The following is a 26,697-nucleotide window of genomic DNA, read 5'->3' as shown; positions in this document are numbered from 1 at the left end:
GTCAGAGAGCCAGTAAAGTCAAGGGTCAGAGAGCCAGTAAAGTCAGGGGTCAGAGAGCCAGTAAAGTCAGGGGTCAGAGAGCCAGTAAAGTCAAGGGTCAGAGAGCCAGTAAAGTCAGGGGTCAGAGAGCCAGTAAAGTCAAGGGTCAGAGAGCCAGTAAAGTCAGGGGTCAGAGAGCCAGTAAAGTCAAGGGTCAGAGAGCCAGTAAAGTCAAGGGTCAGAGAGCCAGTAAAGTCAAGGGTCAGAGAGCCAGTAAAGTCAAGGGTCAGAGAGCCAGTAAAGTCAAGGGTCAGAGAGCCAGTAAAGTCAGGGGTCAGAGAGCCAGTAAAGTCAAGGGTCAGAGAGCCAGTAAAGTCAAGGGTCAGAGAGCCAGTAAAGTCAGGGGTCAGAGAGCCAGTAAAGTCAGGGGTCAGAGAGCCAGTAAAGTCAGGGGTCAGAGAGCCAGTAAAGTCAGGGGTCAGAGAGCCAGTAAAGTCAAGGGTCAGAGAGCCAGTAAAGTCAAGGGTCAGAGAGCCAGTAAAGTCAAGGGTCAGAGAGCCAGTAAAGTCAAGGGTCAGAGAGCCAGTAAAGTCAGGGGTCAGAGAGCCAGTAAAGTCAGGGGTCAGAGAGCCAGTAAAGTCAAGGGTCAGAGAGCCAGTAAAGTCAAGGGTCAGAGAGCCAGTAAAGTCAAGGGTCAGAGAGCCAGTAAAGTCAAGGGTCAGAGAGCCAGTAAAGTCAAGGGTCAGAGAGCCAGTAAAGTCAAGGGTCAGAGAGCCAGTAAAGTCAAGGGTCAGAGAGCCAGTAAAGTCAAGGGTCAGAGAGCCAGTAAAGTCAAGGGTCAGAGAGCCAGTAAAGTCAAGGGTCAGAGAGCCAGTAAAGTCAAGGGTCAGAGAGCCAGTAAAGTCAGGGGTCAGAGAGCCAGTAAAGTCAAGGGTCAGAGAGCCAGTAAAGTCAGGGGTCAGAGAGCCAGTAAAGTCAGGGGTCAGAGAGCCAGTAAAGTCAGGGGTCAGAGAGCCAGTAAAGTCAGGGGTCAGAGAGCCAGTAAAGTCAGGGGTCAGAGAGCCAGTAAAGTCAAGGGTCAGAGAGCCAGTAAAGTCAGGGGTCAGAGAGCCAGTAAAGTCAGGGGTCAGAGAGCCAGTAAAGTCAGGGGTCAGAGAGCCAGTAAAGTCAGGGGTCAGAGAGCCAGTAAAGTCAGGGGTCAGAGAGCCAGTAAAGTCAAGGGTCAGAGAGCCAGTAAAGTCAGGGGTCAGAGAGCCAGTAAAGTCAGGGGTCAGAGAGCCAGTAAAGTCAAGGGTCAGAGAGCCAGTAAAGTCAAGGGTCAGAGAGCCAGTAAAGTCAGGGGTCAGAGAGCCAGTAAAGTCAAGGGTCAGAGAGCCAGTAAAGTCAAGGGTCAGAGAGCCAGTAAAGTCAAGGGTCAGAGAGCCAGTAAAGTCAAGGGTCAGAGAGCCAGTAAAGTCAGGGGTCAGAGAGCCAGTAAAGTCAGGGGTCAGAGAGCCAGTAAAGTCAGGGGTCAGAGAGCCAGTAAAGTCAAGGGTCAGAGAGCCAGTAAAGTCAGGGGTCAGAGAGCCAGTAAAGTCAGGGGTCAGAGAGCCAGTAAAGTCAAGGGTCAGAGAGCCAGTAAAGTCAAGGGTCAGAGAGCCAGTAAAGTCAAGGGTCAGAGAGCCAGTAAAGTCAGGGGTCAGAGAGCCAGTAAAGTCAAGGGTCAGAGAGCCAGTAAAGTCAGGGGTCAGAGAGCCAGTAAAGTCAAGGGTCAGAGAGCCAGTAAAGTCAGGGGTCAGAGAGCCAGTAAAGTCAGGGGTCAGAGAGCCAGTAAAGTCAAGGGTCAGAGAGCCAGTAAAGTCAAGGGTCAGAGAGCCAGTAAAGTCAAGGGTCAGAGAGCCAGTAAAGTCAAGGGTCAGAGAGCCAGTAAAGTCAAGGGTCAGAGAGCCAGTAAAGTCAGGGGTCAGAGAGCCAGTAAAGTCAAGGGTCAGAGAGCCAGTAAAGTCAGGGGTCAGAGAGCCAGTAAAGTCAAGGGTCAGAGAGCCAGTAAAGTCAGGGGTCAGAGAGCCAGTAAAGTCAGGGGTCAGAGAGCCAGTAAAGTCAAGGGTCAGAGAGCCAGTAAAGTCAGGGGTCAGAGAGCCAGTAAAGTCAGGGGTCAGAGAGCCAGTAAAGTCAGGGGTCAGAGAGCCAGTAAAGTCAAGGGTCAGAGAGCCAGTAAAGTCAAGGGTCAGAGAGCCAGTAAAGTCAAGGGTCAGAGAGCCAGTAAAGTCAAGGGTCAGAGAGCCAGTAAAGTCAAGGGTCAGAGAGCCAGTAAAGTCAGGGGTCAGAGAGCCAGTAAAGTCAAGGGTCAGAGAGCCAGTAAAGTCAGGGGTCAGAGAGCCAGTAAAGTCAGGGGTCAGAGAGCCAGTAAAGTCAAGGGTCAGAGAGCCAGTAAAGTCAGGGGTCAGAGAGCCAGTAAAGTCAGGGGTCAGAGAGCCAGTAAAGTCAGGGGTCAGAGAGCCAGTAAAGTCAGGGGTCAGAGAGCCAGTAAAGTCAAGGGTCAGAGAGCCAGTAAAGTCAAGGGTCAGAGAGCCAGTAAAGTCAAGGGTCAGAGAGCCAGTAAAGTCAGGGGTCAGAGAGCCAGTAAAGTCAGGGGTCAGAGAGCCAGTAAAGTCAAGGGTCAGAGAGCCAGTAAAGTCAGGGGTCAGAGAGCCAGTAAAGTCAAGGGTCAGAGAGCCAGTAAAGTCAAGGGTCAGAGAGCCAGTAAAGTCAAGGGTCAGAGAGCCAGTAAAGTCAAGGGTCAGAGAGCCAGTAAAGTCAAGGGTCAGAGAGCCAGTAAAGTCAGGGGTCAGAGAGCCAGTAAAGTCAGGGGTCAGAGAGCCAGTAAAGTCAAGGGTCAGAGAGCCAGTAAAGTCAAGGGTCAGAGAGCCAGTAAAGTCAAGGGTCAGAGAGCCAGTAAAGTCAAGGGTCAGAGAGCCAGTAAAGTCAAGGGTCAGAGAGCCAGTAAAGTCAGGGGTCAGAGAGCCAGTAAAGTCAGGGGTCAGAGAGCCAGTAAAGTCAGGGGTCAGAGAGCCAGTAAAGTCAAGGGTCAGAGAGCCAGTAAAGTCAAGGGTCAGAGAGCCAGTAAAGTCAGGGGTCAGAGAGCCAGTAAAGTCAGGGGTCAGAGAGCCAGTAAAGTCAAGGGTCAGAGAGCCAGTAAAGTCAGGGGTCAGAGAGCCAGTAAAGTCAAGGGTCAGAGAGCCAGTAGGGTCAGGGATCCGGGAGTAAAGTATATGTGTCAGGATTAAGTACCAGGGATGTTAGGGATCCGCAAGTCAGTGTAAGGTTAGGGATCCGCAAGTCAGTATAAGGTTAGGGGTCCGCAAGTCAGTATAAGGTTAGGGATCCGCAAGTCAGTGTAAGGTTAGGGATCCGCAAGTCAGTGTAAGGTTAGGGATCCGCAAGTCAGTGTAAGGTTAGGGATCCGCAAGTCAGTGTAAGGTTAGGGATCCGCAAGTCAGTGTAAGGTTAGGGATCCGCAAGTCAGTGTAAGGTTAGGGATCCGCAAGTCAGTGTAAGGTTAGGGATCCGCAAGTCAGTGTAAGGTTAGGGATCCGCAAGTCAGTGTAAGGTTAGGGATCCGCAAGTCAGTGTAAGGTTAGGGATCCGCAAGTCAGTGTAAGGTTAGGGATCCGCAAGTCAGTGTAAGGTTAGGGATCCGCAAGTCAGTGTAAGGTTAGGGATCCGCAAGTCAGTGTAAGGTTAGGGATCCGCAAGTCAGTGTAAGGTTAGGGATCCGCAAGTCAGTGTAAGGTTAGGGATCCGCAAGTCAGTGTAAGGTTAGGGATCCGCAAGTCAGTGTAAGGTTAGGGATCCGCAAGTCAGTGTAAGGTTAGGGATCCGCAAGTCAGTGTAAGGTTAGGGATCCGCAAGTCAGTGTAAGGTTAGGGATCCGCAAGTCAGTGTAAGGTTAGGGATCCGCAAGTCAGTGTAAGGTTAGGGATCCGCAAGTCAGTGTAAGGTTAGGGATCCGCAAGTCAGTGTAAGGTTAGGGATCCGCAAGTCAGTGTAAGGTTAGGGATCCGCAAGTCAGTGTAAGGTTAGGGATCCGCAAGTCAGTGTAAGGTTAGGGATCCGCAAGTCAGTGTAAGGTTAGGGATCCGCAAGTCAGTGTAAGGTTAGGGATCCGCAAGTCAGTGTAAGGTTAGGGATCCGCAAGTCAGTGTAAGGTTAGGGATCCGCAAGTCAGTGTAAGGTTAGGGATCCGCAAGTCAGTGTAAGGTTAGGGATCCGCAAGTCAGTGTAAGGTTAGGGATCCGCAAGTCAGTGTAAGGTTAGGGATCCGCAAGTCAGTGTAAGGTTAGGGATCCGCAAGTCAGTGTAAGGTTAGGGATCCGCAAGTCAGTGTAAGGTTAGGGATCCGCAAGTCAGTGTAAGGTTAGGGATCCGCAAGTCAGTGTAAGGTTAGGGATCCGCAAGTCAGTGTAAGGTTAGGGATCCGCAAGTCAGTGTAAGGTTAGGGATCCGCAAGTCAGTGTAAGGTTAGGGATCCGCAAGTCAGTGTAAGGTTAGGGATCCGCAAGTCAGTGTAAGGTTAGGGATCCGCAAGTCAGTGTAAGGTTAGGGATCCGCAAGTCAGTGTAAGGTTAGGGATCCGCAAGTCAGTGTAAGGTTAGGGATCCGCAAGTCAGTGTAAGGTTAGGGATCCGCAAGTCAGTGTAAGGTTAGGGATCCGCAAGTCAGTGTAAGGTTAGGGATCCGCAAGTCAGTGTAAGGTTAGGGATCCGCAAGTCAGTGTAAGGTTAGGGATCCGCAAGTCAGTGTAAGGTTAGGGATCCGCAAGTCAGTGTAAGGTTAGGGATCCGCAAGTCAGTGTAAGGTTAGGGATCCGCAAGTCAGTGTAAGGTTAGGGATCCGCAAGTCAGTGTAAGGTTAGGGATCCGCAAGTCAGTGTAAGGTTAGGGATCCGCAAGTCAGTGTAAGGTTAGGGATCCGCAAGTCAGTGTAAGGTTAGGGATCCGCAAGTCAGTGTAAGGTTAGGGATCCGCAAGTCAGTGTAAGGTTAGGGATCCGCAAGTCAGTGTAAGGTTAGGGATCCGCAAGTCAGTGTAAGGTTAGGGATCCGCAAGTCAGTGTAAGGTTAGGGATCCGCAAGTCAGTGTAAGGTTAGGGATCCGCAAGTCAGTGTAAGGTTAGGGATCCGCAAGTCAGTGTAAGGTTAGGGATCCGCAAGTCAGTGTAAGGTTAGGGATCCGCAAGTCAGTGTAAGGTTAGGGATCCGCAAGTCAGTGTAAGGTTAGGGATCCGCAAGTCAGTGTAAGGTTAGGGATCCGCAAGTCAGTGTAAGGTTAGGGATCCGCAAGTCAGTGTAAGGTTAGGGATCCGCAAGTCAGTGTAAGGTTAGGGATCCGCAAGTCAGTGTAAGGTTAGGGATCCGCAAGTCAGTGTAAGGTTAGGGATCCGCAAGTCAGTGTAAGGTTAGGGATCCGCAAGTCAGTGTAAGGTTAGGGATCCGCAAGTCAGTGTAAGGTTAGGGATCCGCAAGTCAGTGTAAGGTTAGGGATCCGCAAGTCAGTGTAAGGTTAGGGATCCGCAAGTCAGTGTAAGGTTAGGGATCCGCAAGTCAGTGTAAGGTTAGGGATCCGCAAGTCAGTGTAAGGTTAGGGATCCGCAAGTCAGTGTAAGGTTAGGGATCCGCAAGTCAGTGTAAGGTTAGGGATCCGCAAGTCAGTGTAAGGTTAGGGATCCGCAAGTCAGTGTAAGGTTAGGGATCCGCAAGTCAGTGTAAGGTTAGGGATCCGCAAGTCAGTGTAAGGTTAGGGATCCGCAAGTCAGTGTAAGGTTAGGGATCCGCAAGTCAGTGTAAGGTTAGGGATCCGCAAGTCAGTGTAAGGTTAGGGATCCGCAAGTCAGTGTAAGGTTAGGGATCCGCAAGTCAGTGTAAGGTTAGGGATCCGCAAGTCAGTGTAAGGTTAGGGATCCGCAAGTCAGTGTAAGGTTAGGGATCCGCAAGTCAGTGTAAGGTTAGGGATCCGCAAGTCAGTGTAAGGTTAGGGATCCGCAAGTCAGTGTAAGGTTAGGGATCCGCAAGTCAGTGTAAGGTTAGGGATCCGCAAGTCAGTGTAAGGTTAGGGATCCGCAAGTCAGTGTAAGGTTAGGGATCCGCAAGTCAGTGTAAGGTTAGGGATCCGCAAGTCAGTGTAAGGTTAGGGATCCGCAAGTCAGTGTAAGGTTAGGGATCCGCAAGTCAGTGTAAGGTTAGGGATCCGCAAGTCAGTGTAAGGTTAGGGATCCGCAAGTCAGTGTAAGGTTAGGGATCCGCAAGTCAGTGTAAGGTTAGGGATCCGCAAGTCAGTGTAAGGTTAGGGATCCGCAAGTCAGTGTAAGGTTAGGGATCCGCAAGTCAGTGTAAGGTTAGGGATCCGCAAGTCAGTGTAAGGTTAGGGATCCGCAAGTCAGTGTAAGGTTAGGGATCCGCAAGTCAGTGTAAGGTTAGGGATCCGCAAGTCAGTGTAAGGTTAGGGATCCGCAAGTCAGTGTAAGGTTAGGGATCCGCAAGTCAGTGTAAGGTTAGGGATCCTAGCCTCCTTGACTATGGTGTAACCACCTCCCAGAACTCCTTCTTTTCCCATTGTGGTCACCTCTCTCTCTCTCTCTCTCTCTCTCTCTCTCTCTCTCTCTCTCTCTCTCTCTCTCTCTCTCTCTCTCTCTCTCTCTCTCTCTCTCTCTCCTCAAAGGATCACAGAATACGCGCCGGCGGTTCAACGTCACAAGTGTTTTTTCCCGTTCTTCTTCTTCTTTTTTTTATCAAGGTAATTATCGCCTTCATATGCAAATGAGAGCAGCCATAGTATAAATCAAGGGCCTCATCAGGGACAATCTTGGTACCGAGTTGCATAATATTTTGTATAATTCGGAGATAAGTTTGGAAACCCGCAACTACCATACACACACACACACACACACACACACACACACACACACACACACACACACACACACACACACACACTCCAAAGTTATGATAAATGCACCACTTTCCTCTTATCTCAAAGTTGTTGACAAGTTTCTTCTTATACCATGACTCCACAAGAGACGACGGTGATGTGTGTGTGTGTGTGTGTGTGTGTGTGTGTGTGTGTGTGTGTGTGTGTGTGTGTGTGTGTGTGTGTGTGTGTGTGTGTGTGTGTGTGTGTGTGTGTATGTGCAAAGTTCAGGCTTACCTCAGTCAATCCTTGTGTAAACATGAGTTGTTGTTGACGAAACCAAGCAGGAGTGAGTCCAGATGAGAGAATTAACATGAGTGTCAAGTCGGTCTAATTTCATATGATAGTGCAGTAGGTTACAAGCGTAGGAGTAAGGTTAGTAATAATAAGAGAAATCTGATAACTAGAAGATAAGAATTCAATTCTATGAGAGGAGCTGTAGTGTAGAGAGTGAGGGTGTGTCGTCAAAAACACCGTGGCCTCTGTTGCCAGGGGTGAGGAGCCATCATGGCACGTGGTCCGCCCCAGCCTCAACCCCGTGTCGAGTGATTTCCCAGTGAAGGACATTCTCTTACAATCATTTAGCTCGTAGTGAGTCAAATATTAGATTATAGGAATGATAGAAGTGGTGCATTTGTTTTTAAGTTGTTTCATAGTTTGTATGAAGATTGTGGCTGTAAGCTGACAGTAAGAGTGTTAAACTCAGGAGACCCGGCATCGTCCATAGCATGTCCCCTGTAGGCTAGAGTAAGCTGTGACATGTAATATTTCTGGCGTTCAGTTGATAACATACAGAGAGAAAGTGACACTTAGAATACCGGGAGAAAGTGACACTTAAAAACACACCAAAAATTGAGTAAGTGTGGGAAAGTGAAAGGGTGGATTGATAGATTGATAAGCTAAGGAAACTTGAACGAATTGCTTTGTGATATAACAAATAGCATGCCGCATTACGCAGAGCAAAGAGGAGGTCAGTGTTGTGCCTGTCAGTCCAGATCGGCGCAGAGGCAACTGAAGGCGCCGCGCTGGTTGCCCGGCCCAGGTGGTAGCAAGGAAAACCTGTATATATTCCTCAATCCTCGTGAGTCCTACCTCGAACTGTCACAGCAGGATGTGGATGTGTTTAGTGTGTCAGGCTCATTCCCTGTATGGCGGTAACGAGCCAATGATATGGTTAGAGGGGGGCACTCATGGCCTGAATCTCAGCCGGGGGTGCCGGTAGGGGAGAGAGAGAGAGAGAGAGAGAGAGAGAGAGAGAGAGAGAGAGAGAGAGAGAGAGAGAGAGAGAGAGGGAGGAGGGAGGAAGGGAGATGGAAGCGGTGAGCCATGCCAAGGACGTACTGAGGGAGCATTCTGGCACGGTACGTCGCTGGCAGCCAAGCAGTGCATGTACGGACCGACCTGTCACGAAAAATGGGGGTCCGTCCGTATATATATATATATATATATATATATATATATATATATATATATATATATATATATATATATATATATATAAGCCTCTGATATTATTTGTCAGGGAACAGCTGCATCGCTTAGCCAAATTGGAGGGGACGAGCGATATAAGTCTCTCTGCCTGTCTGTGTCTGTATGTCTGTGTCTGTGTGTCTGTGTCTGTATGTCTGTGTCTGTGTGTCTGTGTCTGTATGTCTGTGTCTGTGTGTCTGTGTCTCTATTCCTGCGTCTGTGTGTCTGTGTCTGTACGTCTGCGTCCGTGTGTCTTTGTGTATGTTCATTCACTCAATATCCTTGACTCACTCTTTCATTTACTCGCTCTTACGCAAACATCTCGTTCCTCAACCCCCCCCTCTCTCTCTCTCTCTCTCTCTCTCTCTCTCTCTCTCTCTCTCTCTCTCTCTCTCTCTCTCTCTCTCTCTCTCTCTCTCTCTCTCTCTCTCCGTCACAGATAAGGAGAAGTTCATCCAACAATATCGGTATCCAGACGCCCACACGCAGGCAAGCCGCCTATGCAAAGTCGGGGGACTCTCTGAAATTGTAATTTCACTAATGTCTCCAGCCGAAGCTTATTGAATTACCCGCGTTATTTTATTTCATCGTGTTGGATCTTGACACCAGCCTAGAAACAGAGGTAAAAAGAAAAAAAAAAATTGAGGTAAAATAACCACAGTGTTGTAGGATTTCGTTGTTATCCTCATGACCTGACGTGCAGCTAGGGAGACACAAGCCCCCCGGGGACGATCACCAACCTGTGGTCTTGGTGAAGCTACGCCGAGGAGGTGGATCACTAGCAGCAGCAGGACTGTGATGATGGTCGAGGGAGGCATCGTGGTGCTTCCAGGCTCTCACTAGCACCAGCAGCAGTGAGGAGAGGAGGAGGAGGAGGACGACGACAACAACGAGGAGGAGGAGGAGGAGGAGTTTCTTCTTAATAATGTTGGTGACTGTCGACTCCTCCTCAAAGGTACTGTGGCATTCCGCCTGCTTACTGTCGAAGGTGAGGCTTCCGTAGACGACCTACCCCCTCGCTGGCACATCCTCACTACACCACCGCGTCACCTCCCTACAGTCTCCCTCCAAAATTTTACCATTCGTTATATAAATCACTTTTTTTTTTTTAACTTTTCTTTCTTTTGAGGAGTTAGGGAGGCGATATAAAGCCTCGGAATATATATATATTTTCCTTAAATATGTATTGACTTGTATTGTTATTTCACATTTCTTCGGTCACTCAAGAGAGCGTAGAGTCATAGCGTTTATCGTGGTGGGCAGCCATGGGCGACGATGGCACCAGGTGATAGGAAAGGAGGAGGCACCGGGTCACGACCTGAGGCACAAATGACGGCGTGGCACTCGCTCAGACCAGTAGGGTCGCACACGGGAGACGGGCCAGGACGCGCGAGTGGTGTCAGGAAGGGCGTGCTGCCGCGGCGAGCACTGGGTGGCGTGTGTGTGTGTGTGCGGGGAAGGCGTGTGCTCCTGGGGACCCCGCCCCCTTCCCCGCCTGGCCTAACTCCCCCTCCTCTGTCTCTCCCTCCCTACCACCATGTGCCACCACGACCTCAACCAGCTCCCTCCCTCCCTATCCCTGTCTCTCTCCCTCTCTCTCTCTCTCCCTTTCCTATGTCACTCCCTCCTTTTTCTCTTCCTTCTTCCAAATTCGCCAAGCATTTCTGCCTGCCTCTCCTCCTCATTCTCATAGACACTACCATAAAGTCCTAACCACCGATAAGTTACCTTTATTTCTCATTCCCTCTGAGTCTGGCTCCCACTCTCCTTCTCCTTTCCTCCTCCTCCTCCTCCTCCTCCTCCGCGCTCCTCCATTCAGCCTCCTGACTGGACTCGAACCCTTGACTTCGCACTCGAAAGATTTTTAAGAGTTCAAAACAATCTTTCTAAAAGATCATTTCTCTCACGTACACTCCGGGGGACTACACCCAGGCAAACCGACGTCCCACATCATGCCGTCAACCTTCTTGACATTCATTTCGCTGCCTTACACAAGCTCCCTCACTGACGTTGCTGCCCCTCCCCTGGGTATATAGTCACACGTAAACATACGTCCATCATCCCTCCTGACAAGTGGCCTACGTGGGAACAAATCACATGACGCTTGCTGATTCCGCCGACGTATATCGGAAATCAATATTGGCGTGATCAACCGATAGCCCAGTGGTTTTGTATGCGTGCCGACATAAAGCTTCGGTTATATTTTCCAATATATATATATATATATATATATATATATATATATATATATATATATATATATATATATATATATATATATACACACACTATCCCTGGGGATAGGAAAGGCGTATAATGAAGCCACAAAACGAAGGGATGGGAAGAACTATTCTTGTAACAGCGTTTCTGGAATTCTATTCTCATACTCAGGTTTAAAAGAGAAAATATAATAATTAATCCGGATACAGTTACAAGTTTTTAGCTCTGAAGAAAATTCAGTTCATAAAATTGACAAAATGGTTTATTTTCTCGTATCAGATCTATGTCTTTTTCTTTGATATCATTATGAAACCTGTAAATTTGTCATTGTGTTTTGGGTTTTATTTTTCTTCTCTCTCTCTCTCTCTCTCTCTCTCTCTCTCTCTCTCTCTCTCTCTCTCTCTCTCTCTCTCTCTCTCTCTCTCTCTCTCTCTCTCTAGAGATCTGAGTCTCAGATAAGAAAATCTCTTTTCATCCCTTATTTGCTCCTACCCTCCAGTACATAGAGTTAGGGCCAGTGCCAGAGAGAGAGAGAGAGAGAGAGAGAGAGAGAGAGAGAGAGAGAGAGAGAATTCCTTACGCCCATTTGGAGACCAACAGATGCACCTATAGGGAGACACACATATTCCTCCCTCCCTCCCCAAACAGTTGAATTTCGCTGGCGTAACGGAATGGGCACATGTGCTATCGTGTTCCAGGGTGCTAATGGAACTGGAAGGTACCATTGTGCTACACACAGGCTGGTAATTAGCCTATTGTGTACATGGATGTATAGCCATGATACGGGGGAAAGATACGCCAAACCACGTTGGAAATGTGTGTGTTTAGATACGTGTTGGAACTTCATGCAGATGGTATGTTGTATCTTCGTATGACACCAACACTCCGGCCCTGTCACTCTAACTCTAAATCTAATTCTAAACATTCACTACCACTTTTTTTTTTGAATTCTCTCTTTCTCTTAATCTTTTTTTCTTCATTCCTTTCCTGACCCACTTTCCTCTTCCTTCCCCAGTGCTTCCCCACCTCCTCTGAATGCTCCAGTTCGGACCTTCACCACACAGCCACTTGTCCTCTCCACCAAATGACTGATGCGGTGGTCGGCCGACCGTGCTTGAGCTGTGGAGAGAGTCAAGCAATGGAGTGGCACTCAAGGGGAGTGGAGCGACTCAGTGCTGGTGTGGTGGAGAGAGAGAGAGAGAGAGAGAGAGAGAGAGAGAGAGAGAGAGAGAGAGAGAGAGAGAGAGAGAGAGAGAGGAACAACAGCTGACTGACTGTGTAACAGGCGGCATCACTATGGTCGAGGGAGGAGCAGTTGGCCGCAGGAAGAGGAGGGTCGTTCAGTGCCATTACAGACGGCACTCCAACCTGTTGTTGGCCATGACTCGACTACCAATTGTATCAGGCCTGACCCATCGTCCGTCAGGGTGTTAGCGATGGTTCCTCCACACCGCCCCCCCGCCTCACGTCTGGCCCACAAACGTCTAAGCAGATCCTGAAGTCATGGTGACTTATGCGAGGTACACAGATATTACACGTATACACGCATCCTCCTGTGCGTCGCTCTGATCCACTTTAAGGAAAAATGGCCAGGTTAAAGAGGCACACATGGTCGCTTTCAACGTGTCTTTTTTTCAAATGTATCTTGCGTTTTTTTTTCTCTCTCTCTCTTTTTTAACTGCAGATGATAAATTGATGATTATTACTCTCATATCTAAGAATGGGAGGTCAATGTGAATATTACTTACCGACTATGTTTTAGCCTTAGGTCCTCTGTCAAAGTCAATGCCCTGAAGAACTAAGATTCCAGGGGTCACTGCACTGTGAAGGTGATTATTTTCCATTTGAGATGAAGGTCTGGAAAGCTTCTTAATGTGGACTGGAATGTGTGTGTTTCCCAGTGAGGAGACTGATTCCAATCTTCATCTCTTTCCTCATGTTTACAATCTTTGTTTTGAGACAGCTAAGAGGGATTCTCACAGATCCATTTTTTTGTATTTCCACAATCCATCTCTCAGGCAAGCAGAGGCGTTGCATTATCAGTCATGGAACAGATGTAAGCGATATACATCGTTTCAGCCACCCTGACATCAGCCCCAGACTAATGGTTCGTGCCAGCTCTGAGAGCTCCAGATGTTGATACCACTCGTCCAAGGACTTGGTCCCTTTTTCCTCACGTATTCCCAGGAAAAACAAAGAAGTAATATGTAGTTCGTAATGTGACATTATAAACATAATGTCATTACTTCTACTAACAGTAATGGTAATGATAATGGCAACAGTGATTAATGATAATGATAATTGGCTTTTAAATTACGTTCATGAATTAAGAGCTGGTATGTTTTAAAATGAAACGTCATGAAAATATGTGAGCATAATAAAAATAAGAATGAAAACTTCCTTTGACATTAGCAACAGTATAGAGGAAATGAAGTCATACGAGGAAGACAACATAATGTTTATAACATAACCTATAATTTTACTGTTACGTTTTGTTAGACAAAAAATGCTTCTATACATTCATTTAGATATCTATGGCATAGACGAAAAGGAAAACAGTTACATCTATATACATATATTGCAGCTATGATAAAAACATATTCTATCACAGCCTCTAACAGTAAGATTCCCGCATATGGAATTCTTCCTCTACCTCTTTTTCTTTTTTATTCGCGCTTTTTCTTACAGTAAATCCCCCGTTGTATGATGGATCGAACTTCCCACTAAGCCATCGCCTGAGTGAAGGGGATCTATGACCTATTTTTCTTTCTTTTAGGATAAAAGAAAAAGCCATCACACGGTTCAGAATCCTGCACCAGAACCCTAGCTTCTTATGGAATTCCAGGGTTCGAATCCTTGCGCGAAAGCCTTTGCTTCGAAGCTCCACTCGTACGCACTCACCCAGAGCTTTTACTGGGAAATATAACTTTCTTACGGTGAGAAGAACCCTTATCTTTGTATATATATATATATATATATATATATATATATATATATATATATATATATATATATATATATATATATATATATATATATATATATATGTATATATATACATATACACACACACGCAAAATATCCATCCATCCTTCCCTCATCAATGTTTGGACTTTCACTCAGTTAAGACAGATACTGTAATTGAATCCGTCCCTTCCCTCTCACCCTGGGCGGGAGTCGCACCACCCCACCCTCACCCTCGTCCAGATACACTCGCTATCTTCAATTTGTCTCTCTTTTTTCCTCCCTTTCCCCACTAAGTCCGCGCCAAAACTCCCTTCCCTTCGTAAGCTGTGGATACGCCGGGGCATCTGGAGCTTTAAGATACCCGGCAGCCACCCCTGGTTAAGGGCAAAATGAGATTGAAGTGAAGGCGTAGCTTGCTTCCCACCGACAGCCACCGGAGATGAGGTATTAGCGTTGCTGATTTATCGTACACTCGCTACGGCCCCTATGTCCATGGTGCTCTCACTGGCCTAACCCCCTCACCAACGGCCCACCTCTGGTACTGTCCCCACGCCCACGGCGCCCTCGCTGGCCCATTGACCCCACGTCCACGGCACTCTGGCTAGCCCTAGTGTGACGTGGTCCCGTTGTCCAGCGGACACCTGGCGGAGGATGTTATATACCCTCATGGAACAGGATGGCGTTGTCTGTTGTTATTCGACAGCCAACGCCAGACATGTAATGATCACTGTTTACATTCCTCCGTGCAGTGGTAGAGGAATTTAGGTGAAATAAAATGAGACCATTTGAATGAAAAAGATTTCTTTTATCTTATGTCAAAGGTTCAGTAACAGACAGAGACCCACCACCCCCTCTAATTGGAGCCACACCTTTGTTAAAGAGTTAGGGGAAAAAATACGAGAAAACGAAAAAGAATGTTTACGAAAAAGAATGGGAAAACTGTGGAGACCAAAGGTATAGAATGTGTAGCCTGGTAGATACATAAAAAGCTAGTGGCGCTTCACTCTGCTCATAAGGTCAATACAGGAGCCAAAGGATAACAATACGTAATCAGAATAAAGATAGAATTGCCAGGAATCAGTCGTTACGCATATGACTCCACGTTAGCAGATCATATTACCTTTATAAATACTTAAACCTTAGACAAACATGACACATTCAACAAACATAGTCTAGATTATGTGAGCCTTAATCAGGTAAACATAATCACTCCGTTAATATAGTCACCAATCACAGTAACCCTGCGAAACCGTTTTACAAGATGAAATAGGCACTGATTGGCTGGGACAACTGCCGTCCCTTTCCGCTCTTTTTATGAATTATGGCGGGACTGGCGTTGATTGGTCGCTGAGATTGCTGCTGGTCCCGCCCACTCACACACACAAACACACATCCCTTCAGCGAAACAAGATTTCTTTCAGCTCGTGGAAGAAAGGAGCACTTTTTGCTTTGACAAATTTTTGTCTTGACAAATGGAACGTATTTTTGTTGAGTGATCTTTTACCTCCTGACAGCCAATGGATTCAGCATCATTCGCATATACCTAATCTTCACGGAAAGGAAAGTTATACAGGGAAAGAAGGCAAGTGATTATCTTATTGTCCTAATCTCCGATTACCTCGTTCTCTAGTTTAAGAATGATGTTTCCTTATTGTCATCCAGTGTTAGAATTCCTATTTGAGATATGCTCAACATTTTTCATAAATTTATATTATCACTATTTCTTACCTCGTTTATGTAATGTTTAATCCCATGAAGCACGACTTTACGACCTTAGAGTCAGACGGTACGACCCTAAAACACGACCCTTGGGGTATGATACCGTCATGACAAAGGACACACCATCATATCCATAGGTCGTATTCAAGTGCAAGTACCATTGTGCTCAAGGGTCGTCATGTCGCGCTCAAGTGGTTAATGACGCTATGGACAGATGTAATCCTGTTACCGTTGCTTTTGTGTGTGCTCCCTCTACGTAATTTATGGACGACCAACCATAGCAGAAAAAGTATGATGGCACACACTACCCCTGCATGTAAAAGTCAGTCATAAACATAAATTAGCCATAAGTTATTTCTCACTTTACGATGCGACATTACACAATAATGCTCTCTCTCTCTCGACAGCCTAATAACCCAGATAACACGCGCAGTGCTTCGTCATATAATCTTTATCAGTAACATTTCACAGTGCCACCCTAGCCTATCCTCCCACACGAGCGTGATACACCGTGTTGCCACCAGACTGGGAAATAAGGCTCAGCAGCCTTGAGGTTGCTGTAATCCCAAGTCGCTCCGGCAACGCAATTAAAAATACAGATTAGCCGAAGTGCACTGAATTTTTCCTTAACATTCTCTGTCCAAGGATAGATGGTGGTGTCTGAGAGGCGATGGTTGGAGGGACAGACATGGGAGGGGGTGGGGGGAGCGTGTATATGTTGATGGGGAAACATGCATAAAGAGAGGTAAGAAAGTGCACATAAAGAGAGAAAAATACATTTTAATTGTATGTAGAGTGTGGTAATTATATTCAAAAAGGAAAATTTGTATATGGAATGGAAAGTGTATATAAAGAGGGGGTGATGTATATGAAGAGAGGGAAATGTATATATAAAGAGGGGAAAAAGAAGGACATGATGATAAGCAGAGGAGAGAGTAGGAAGGTTAACGCCCTGTGGAGTGGGTAGTCTCATATGGTAGTAATGAATACTTATGACGAGATATTGCTATTAGGCAGGGCGCGGGCGCCTCACGAACACCGTCTGTTCATATCAACAGCACCTGGTGTTCCCTCGTGGTCACATACCAACTACTCGCCAGACCCAGAGTTGCTTAACTCCTTTGGTCGTGTAAGTGTTCACAAAAGCGGTGTGGCTGAAGGAGAGGTGGTGGAGGTTTGTTTGGAATCCATGTACATCAAATCATTCACTTACCTGTCTTTCTATTCCTATATGTCTCTTTATATCTGATCCAACACTACTCTTATCTCTATCCCAGTCTTACAGTACCTTTGAGTATCAACATATCCCTCACCATCCCCCTTCCTCACCTCTCTGTCTCCCTCCTCGCCCACAGGCAACAACACGACTCTGGCTGTGAGGGGGAAGATGTCGAAGTCAGATCTCATAAGCCAGATATGAGTTTGTGTGTCGTGTAGAGAGCCAGAGCAACGCAGGGATGTGTTAGGATAGGGCAGGGCTTGCATCTGGCTGGTTGTTGCCACCTGAGGTCCTGGGATTAAGGCTGTACTGCTCCTGGTACCACGAACTCCCTCCTTCATGACGGGGTGACAGATGATTGTGAACCCTTAGAAAAAGCTACGTGCAAGACGAATAACAAACTGTGCTGGAAAAAAGATACTTCTGTTTTATGTATCAATCTTTTCCTGCTTGTAGACATCAATATATATATATATATATATATATATATATATATATATATATATATATATATATATATATATATATATATATATATATATATATATATATATATATATATCGTAAATGACAACAGATGTGAGAGCTTCTCAACTTAACCAGAACAAGCAGCGTAATCTTGTCCTGGAGTGAGGCTGACCAGGAAGATTGTGATATATGATTCGTTGTATCCGCCTCAACCATAGTGAACATTATAAGCGTACACTGAGGATGCTGCTGCTTGGCTCTCGTTACAGACAGGACAGGGACGACTCAGTACTCATTGGTCTCAACCCTCCTGTATCTCACAGTGAACCAGCTACAGTGGTCTTAACCCTTCTGTATCTCACAGTGAACCAGCTACAGTGGTCTTAACCCTCCTGTATCTCACACTGATGTGACAAAAGAAGAGTGTCTTGGTCTTGAGACAAAAGTATTGTGACAATACTCACACGTGTAGTGATCAGTTGGCACGTTGTTTTCGCAATGCATAAACTTCTTTTGTTAAGTCTGACGTCATGTAGAATTGCTTTTGCCAGGTGTTGGACATCCTTCACTAAGTCTGACGGCTTTTAAGACCTTATCTGCCAAGTCTAAATGCATGGAGACTTTTGTTTTTAGTGCCATCTTTAACTAATGGCACGTACGACCAATCTGTCACGTAAGACCAATGTTTTGGCTGAGTTAGACGGAATGAAAGACCTTTTCTTTGCCAAGCAAGACTGCACGAAAGACCTATCATGCTTCGCCATGTCAGATGGCATGTGAGGACTCCCGTGACAAGAGTGGTGAAGCACACTGTAAGATCGTCTTGGGCAAGTATCCCTCCTCGTGCTCCTACTTAAGTCTCGCCTCATCTCGAGGCTCCTGCGAAAATGAGGTAATATCACGGGCGTCAAGTCTTAACTAGGTCTTAAATGACGTCCCTCCTGAGTCCCAGAGAACTCCGCCGTGGGCTTCTGGTGAACGGAACGAAACGGACTGGTTTTGTGGAACGAGAGAACGAGGACGGGGTAAAGAAGGAGGAAGGAGAAGGATGGGAGATTGTGAGAAGGGTAGAGAGAGAGAGAGAGAGAGAGAGAGAGAGAGAGAGAGAGAGAGAGAGAGAGAGAGAGAGAGAGAGAGAGAGAGAGAGAGAACTTACGAGTTAGATGGAGAGGAACAGAGGGAGGAAAGAGAGAACAGAGGAGGGAGGCAGGACGAGGAGATGGGTGGGGTACGGTTGGCCAGGAAGGGGCTCTGGTCCGGAGGGTAGGGGAGGAGGAGGGGGAAGGGGGACTAGGTATAGGGAGCTCTAGGGGAGGATGGGAAGGGAGGGAGGGGGTGGGGGGTGAGTGTGGGTGTGTCAGGTGGCTCTTTGTCACTATAATCCCAGCTGGTGACGTCAGTGGCGCTCTTACGATACCGTTGCTGAGGTAGAGGGATTCGTGGGAACGTCTGTCGCAGTTGCTGTTGCGACAGAGAAATTTAGTAAGCTCGTAAGTTGCTAATGATATTAGTTATAACGTGACACATAAGTTGACTATTTTCAGCTGAGGGGAAAAAGTCATTCTACATCTGTACACTCCCAGTACTTCTCTCTGGTGTATTTTTCAACCGTACGAACGTGAAAAGTACTTACAACTCTCACAAGCAGGTCTTATAACCATTTAAGTGTTGATTATCAAGACTGAAACATTTGAACTCAGACCAACAAATCCTATATCTCCTCTCTTGATTCTCAATACCTTCTAGTCCGTCTTTGACTTGATCCTATATCCTCTTATACGTCTAAGTGAGCATCGTATAAGGGCGTCTTTGTTGATAAACGAACGTTCACATCTGTGATCAGTACAGAAAGTGGTTGTAAGTGATGAAGTTTATGTGGAGAGACTCGAGTGGTCTTTATCACAAGACGTGGACGAGTGGCTCGAACTCATCTAACAGCAATAACAACGGAGTTCGATAAAATCAAACCAAAAGTCAGTGACACAGGGTTGTATTTTTACCATAACACGATGACGTCTCCTCTGTAAATTTTGTAAATTTGTCGATTTATTCTACGTACTAAATCAAATTCTATAAGTTTAAAGATGATGTCTATTGTACACTGAGTCTTATAAGTAGGATGAATCAAGAAAGCAAGTGGTCACTCCTCTGGCCTCCCTCATACGTCATGTCCAGATGGCCTCTTGACTCCCTCCCTCCCTCCTTCCCTCCCTGCTGCTGCCCATCGTCCTCCATCCCGTGGCGTCTCCACTTCCATCTCCCTCCCCTATCCAATCTCTCCATATGTGCACACACGGTGTCTCAAGACGCCCATAACTTTCAGCTTCGCCATCTTCCTCCTCTTCCTCCTCCTCCTGCTCCTCCTCCTCCTCCTCCTCCTTCTCTTCTCCCCTCATTTCTTCCCGCTCCATAACCAGCCAACCCAACCCCCCTCCCTCAGTTTGTGAGTCTAACTTCCCCAGATCTCGGCGTCTTTAAGTCCGTGCTCCCCTTGTCTTGGGAAACAGCTCATTTATCCCCTCGAATTTACGAGTCTTGGAATTTCTTTTCTGCAAATGACGACTCAGTCTTGTGACAGACAATACGCGAGATATTTTGGCATCTCGTGTAAAGCAAAATCTGAATGTCGTATAATACTGGCATAGATCAACATTGTCTACACTGAGACGTAGCTTAATTGACGCTCTGGTATGTGTGTGTGTGTGTGTGTGTGTGTGTGTGTGTGTGTGTGTGTGTGTGTGTGTGTGTGTATCAAGCGCCCCTAACGAGGACATACGGCTCAAGGTGTTATCATGGAGGCAGAGGTTGCGAAAGACGCCAACACAAACTCGTCACAAGCTGGTAACACGTTATATGTGCGTCACGCGCTTTGTTCATACGTCACACACACACACACACACACACACACACACACACACACGTCACACGTGCGTCACCCGCGCGTCATACACACCAGCCAGACCAGAGCATCAGTTAATTGTCAGCCACACATATCAACGTATTGATTGCAATGATCCATACGCGTTATATCACTTGTATGTATACACCAAACATCAGTATGTAACGTATACTTTTAGGTATCATCCATACTGAATGTATATACTCATCGTTACTATAAATCTTAGGTATGCAATGTATAGATCGAAATATAGATATGCGCTTGTATAGATCGAAATGTAATGCATTTCATATACGATGGAGCAAAAAATATTAACTATTTTTTTCCTAAGTTCTGATCACAACCAACCTTACGTATGATTAAGTGTTAACACCCAGCACACAGGGATGATACATGACTGATGTCTAGTTCAACTGGATGATGCTATCATCCTTAAAGTGTCAATGACACAGATTGAGAGTGTGTTTACCCACACGCTCCCACGTCAATAGGAGAGGTGAGGAGGAGGGGGGGAAAAAAAAGGTTTGCCTCATTAAATCCAAGTCATTTATTCTCATAAAGGTGATTATGACGATATCCTCAGCTGAAAAAGGTAGTTTTGTTAAAAAAAGAAAGGAAAATATGAGTTGTTTGTAACCTGAATTTTAAAAACTACACTGCTTACAAGTAGTTCCTTAACTGCAACGAATAATTTCCTATACTCTCTCTCTCTCTCTCTCTCTCTCTCTCTCTCTCTCTCTCTCTCTCTCTCTCTCTCTCTCTCTCTCTCTCTCTCTCTCTCTCTCTCTCTCTCTCTCTCTCTCTCTCTCTCTCTCTATGTCTGTGTGTGTGTGTGTGTGTGTGTGTGTGTGTGTGAGTAAATTTCGTGACTTCCGCACGTTTCCTAAAGCCTTCCCTAAAAACCACCCACGCCACATATTTCTCCTGGTCCACTGGAGATCCGGGGGAAGCTTACGACCGCAGATATTTCTCCATGACCGAGGGAGTGAGAGAAAAACACACGGGAGGCGATTCTCCCAAAAGCAAAGCTTCGGATTGGTCCTTGAATTACTGCCCAGTTTTCTCCCTCAGACCAGAGCTCGAGCACCTGCGTATCTCTCTCTCTCTCTCTCTCTCTCTCTCTCTCTCTCTCTCTCTCTCTCTCTCTCTCTCTCTCTCTCTCTCTCTCTCTTGTAGGTAAGGAGTCCTCCTTCAGGTTTGCCACGTCTATGTTTCACTAACTCCTGCCTGATTTGAGTCGTGTCAGCAGAGATTCCTTGTGTCTTAATAGCACCCAAACGTATTGGATGTATTCATCATAAGCAGCCATATGTGATGAATGCATTCACTGAACATCCATATTTGATGTATTTACTCACTTTACGTATCCACACTTAAAGGTATGGATACATGCAGTATAACATATATAAGATCATCTATAAGAATTGCTCCTCACTGGATGAGTTCACCCATCAGTTCATGATCTTTGTTGAAAGACTCGTATCTAGAAAATCACACAGCCATCACACTCTTCTAAATACAGGTAACATTACACAGTGGATCTTAATTAAGATGTTATACGTAAAGATTTTTTTTCACCTACTTATTTTATCTAGCAGTTCGTGAAGGGTATCTTGCAACGACAACCATCTGCTTGATTGTATGGTAACTAGCATGTACGTTCTGACATAACACACGATTTAGATTGATCTGATTTTTCTTGTATTTTGTTCTTGTAAATGCAAAAAGTAATTATGAAAGAACTGGTGAAAGAAATTCTCATAGAACAAGAGCTGGTTCTGATGACACATGATCACTCTAACTTCCTTTCTAAACTTTGAACAGCACTGATAACCACATCGTCCAACCCCCAGGCAGGTGATGGCTCCTAATTTTCTCCTGGCGACAAAAAACACTTTCCCTCCTCATGGATATAATGAAGGAAAACACGGTATGAGAATTGCCAAAAGTGCGTCGTGAACACACCTACTTAACATGAAGAACACTTGGTACATAACAGTGCGATGAAATAGGCATATTAGTCATTCACCTACGAAAGTGAAACAGTTTCAGAGAAAAGAATTAAATGCGGAATTGCTATATAGGTAACTCTGAAAGACAGTCGTATTGTAAATATATATATATATATATATATATATATATATATATATATATATATATATATATATATATATATATATATATATATATATATGTATATAACCCAGGGGTTCCCTAGCCAGAAGCAGACTCAGTCTTTGATGCGCTTTTCCAGGGAGGAGGGTGCAGGAGATGGGTTTAGAAAGTTATAAGTGGAAGGAGGCAGAAAGAACATGGGGGATTTATGGTGGAGGGAGAGACACTGGAGCAAACTTTATATTAAAGAGTCAGAACGAAAAAGAAAAAAACAAGACAAGGAAAGACAGTTTGAAACATGGTGTATTTTGCATTACTTGTACTGATTCATTTTGTCAAATCCTGTATTTCATAAAAGAAAATGCCTTAACACCCGCGAATATGGCGGGCAAGTCTCGGAGCTCAGTATGAACGCCATGTAAGAGAAAAAAAAAAAGAGGATATGAAAGATCGAGGAACAGATAACCTGATATATTGAGTGGCATTTGAAAACTTTCTATCAATGCGGCTTTGGAACTTACATCATTATTCTGATTTCAGCAGTCAGCTGGTGTCGCCTGGCAATCATAGGCTAATGGAAGCTCTTGGAGGAGTCTGAGGAGTCTTCGGCAGTGAGCTTTGGAAGCCTCGTTGACTGGAGGGTAACCGATGTCTCATGGTCGCCCTCGTAGTAGGGAGGTTACTGAACAGTGAGTATAGTGCGAGTGTGTCTGTATCATTCCTCTCTCGTATTGCGTAGTATCACCACTAATGTCTGACATGATGTCATACCTGTTGACACTCCTCTGTCATTGTATCTGTCTTTTCCATCTTCATCATCTCCATTTTTCATGATCGTTGTCATCATGTTCATCTTTGTATAAATCAATCTCGTTCTCATGTTCAGCATCCTTGTTAACCAGCAGGAGGCGTGGCGGTCTTAAACAGGAAGGTTATCTGTCATGTGTCTACACTCTTGTGTCATGTGATGCTTCGCTGCGACCATCAGCACGTAAGGGTGCTGTAGCTAAGCGACCGCTCCCTTGCAAAAAGGAAGATATCTTTGCAGAGATCTTCATAAAAGATAATAAAATGCCTTTGGCTAAAATGTAAGCTCGACTAAGGGTGAGGTCGTTACTCAAAGTGCAACAATGCTGGAGGCATCAAGAGCTACGTATCGAGATCTGCGTCTCTGTTTCACGAGGAGCAACTGGGAGGGTTGTTGATTCCTGAACCCGTGACACTGACTGACCCTGAACGTTTAGTCACACAACACAGCACAGCTGAGGCACGCCAAGGCCAGCCCCTTGTTATCAAGGTTAGATTTTAATGACTTCGTCCACCGCCCAGTGATGGTCAGCGTCACCTACCGGCAGAGACAAGGACCGTGCATGTAGTGTACGGTCGCTAGAAATATTCATCTCGAACGCATGACGATGTTCAAGAATTTACTGGTTGTAACTTAATGTTGATGGCCTTAATACCCTTGGCAGCTGATTGGTCTAAAGTTCAATTGCAACGAACTGACTAAAAGACAGAGGGACGCCGTCAAAAGACAAAGGGACACCGTCAAAAGGCCCCAACCATTGCTCTTCGGTTATATGACCAGCTGCAAAACTGCATAGGTTCGAGGCAAGCACTTGTCGCCTCACAGTTGCTCGTCAGTTTAAATCGGGTGACAGGCTGTTGCCAGATGCCTGCGCAAATGGGCAGCAGCTGAAATACCGGCTTTATGATGAGTATCCAGGTATATGTCAATTTAGAGCCTTCACATTTTGTTGTCTTCGCAATGAAAAAGGAATTCTCCTCGAGGCATTAGAGGAAATGTATATATGTACACAGACCAGATTTGGCAAAGGCAAAGATTTTCCTACAGAAGTCATGACTCGAAATACAGTCTGTAATGGACAGATGTAAGAATACGAGTCAACACACACACACACACACACACACACACACACACACACACACACACACACAACACACACACAATAACACTTCCATAAGTACAGTAGGTACAGAGGTGAGTAATCACCGTCATTCATTGAGTACAGAAGCGAGTAAACCAATGCTATTCAATGAGTACAAAGGTGAGTAAAACAACGCCATTATTTCGCATCTTCGAGTATCATGAGTACAAACGTGAGCAGAGTCTCCAAGTCTCATATAGATCACTTGAAGTGGATTCTAAAAGTGAGGGTGGGGGAAAATGTGACCAATATAGCCTGCTAGGTGTCACTTCGCCTGACAACAAAATCCTAAACACCTGATTCCCCACGAGTAAAACAATAGACTATCGTAAGGCATTGTGTTGGCAGATCATACCATAAACGAAAGAAAATGAAATGTTTGGTCATATTTGGACGTGAAGTCCATATTGGCCCAGTTTTGCAAGCAAACTTCAGCAGATGTTCAAGTTGAGGATAATATTCTCGACCACCAAACACCACCACCCACCACCACAGTTATCAGTCGGAGGGAGTCATGGAGAGGGTCTTGTAACTTTTTTCAGCCACGCATGACTGCTCGCTTGAGACAGCCTCCTCCCGGAGTGAGCTGAGTGAGAGGGGGGGACTTTGACGTGGAGACAATAGTGGACTTACTCCTCCCGTCTTCATTAGGGATTCGGGAAGACACTGTTTAGCTTTACCCTTTGAAATCCTTGTTTGAGATTTTGGACGACGGATTCTGTTACGAGTTGATGAACAATGTCGTCTATATGTTATGGAAAATCTACGATGCACGGCACCCCATACTCAATGACCATAGATTGAGTGATATGCTTGTACTAGGACCAGAGTTCTATCACTAGAAATATAACTTGATAAGGTTGATAGATATGATGATATCATCACTGATTATATGCGAATGACGATGAGAAAAAGACAAATGGATTTGAACCACATTTTTCTTTGATGTTTCTCAAACATTCAACTTCTGAGCTTGTGAACCTTATAAACATTCACTCCAGGGATCGTTAATGTAAAGATGGTTCATCTTAGTTCTCATCAGGGAGTCCCTTTCCAGTTTTCCGGTGCCTTCAGTGGTTTTTAAAAGTCTCCAGGAGGCGAGGGTACAAATTTAGATTTCATACCAGAGTTTCCAAAGTTTGCGTCTTATCATGTATGTTTTCTTCTTCAGAATAAACGACTCTTAAGAGAGAGAGGAACTGCCTTAATGAAGATACAAAGTTGGACACGTAGCTAATGATGATCGATGTAAATGTTATACCGACGGTCAACTTATGTCTTGAAACGTAGGATTTTGGCGGCTTAAAATGAGGAAAATGTTCAGTTCAGGTGCTCAAGGAAGATTTCAGAATCTCCGACATAGAGTATTTAACACGCCTTTTGGGCTAACTTTAGTTCAGACCTGAAGACATAAACTTCAGGTCATATCTTCTATGCAGAACCGAATATGATATCGGCCCAAAATATGTTCCAAACAGAATTTTGGGACAGATCAGAACAAATGTTTATAATCGAATGAGAAGCCAGACGTTCAAGTTATTTCTTCTCTCCATACAAGTGTTCTTTCCTCAGTCTTTGATCCTATGTTCTCTCACACTAACCATTTCTCTCTGCATATCTCTGGTGACTCTCCCTTTCTCTCATCATTTTTCTCCCACAGAACACATCTCCCTTTTAAAGTTAGACCTGAACAGTATCACGGTCGTAGAAAACAATTTAATACTGTCTCGTAGATCTCACTGGCTTCCCACCGTCGCATCAGAAACATGACAACGCCTGCAAGAAGAGTGAAGCTGAGGGATTCTCTTCTTGCTTGAAAACCTTTCCACCTTCAAGATCCGGCCCCGCAAATATCGTTTCTTAATGCTCATCAGTTTACGTTTCAATTAACATGCCACGTGACTACCATAACAGAACATCTACATTGTATGTATGCGATCACGTCTTTGTTCTGCACGTAGAGGGTATGCATGGACGTACGCATATACCATCAGCGCTTGCACTCACCCTGCAGTGTGACTGTGTGGAGGAAGGAACACCCAGGGTTCCTGCTCAGGCCTCGACACCCCAGCAACACTGGTACCACCTCTGGCAACCCTCGGCAACGAGAGGGCAACGAGAGCCAGTAATGGAGGCCTTCCTTGTTAGCCCCTGGAGGTCCGACAGCAGGTGGGCCGCCCCCACTGCCGCCACTCCTCACACACCCACTCCTCCTCCCTCCTCCTCCTCCTCCTCTTCCTCCTCCTTCTCCTCCTCTTCCTCCTCCTCCTCCTCCTCCTCCTCCTCCTCCTCTTCCTCCTTCTCATGCAATTGGGAAGCACGACCTTCAGCCAAGTGGCTATTGTGCCCAGTAAGACAAGAGGAAACCCGCTAGCCCGCCCGTCCCTTGTCATGGCCAGTTGGATATGAGAAGGACAAAAGACCTGAACATTAGGAGCAGAGGTGCAGAGCCTCCGCCTCGTCACTGCAGGTGTGAGGGAAGATTTATTTTTTCTTTCGTGCCTTCCACCACCACAGTGGCGATAGATAGTGTACCTTCATCACCACAGCAGCGAACAGTGTCCCTCCACCATAATTATGTTACAGAACAATGTCTCTCCACCACAATCATGTTACAAGACAATGTCTCTCCACCACGATCATGTTACAAGACAATGTCTCTCCACCACGATCATGTTACAATACAATGTCTCTCCACCACAATCATGTCACAGAACAAGCTGGTCGTCCCTCCACCACCATCATGGCAGTGAACGACGTACCTCCACA

The 26,697-nt window shown here is 45.8% G+C and overlaps 1 protein-coding gene across 1 annotated transcript in view; it reads right to left on the bottom strand.

The window, feature by feature from the left end:
- The window catches only part of LOC139761829 (uncharacterized), a 72,381-nt gene extending 62,551 nt beyond the window's left edge, over positions 1-9,830 (bottom strand). Inside the window, exon 1 of the mRNA XM_071686352.1 lies at positions 9,113-9,830. Coding sequence (XP_071542453.1) covers positions 9,113-9,190 — 78 coding nt within the window. The 5' untranslated portion in view covers positions 9,191-9,830. The remainder of the gene's footprint in view (positions 1-9,112) is intronic.
- Between the last annotated feature and the right edge of the window lie 16,867 nt (positions 9,831-26,697).

The sequence above is a fragment of the Panulirus ornatus genome, chromosome 42 (assembly GCF_036320965.1).
Source record: "Panulirus ornatus isolate Po-2019 chromosome 42, ASM3632096v1, whole genome shotgun sequence".
NCBI classification, from domain to species: domain Eukaryota; kingdom Metazoa; phylum Arthropoda; class Malacostraca; order Decapoda; family Palinuridae; genus Panulirus; species Panulirus ornatus.
This window is presented reverse-complemented; position numbering and strand designations above follow the sequence as displayed.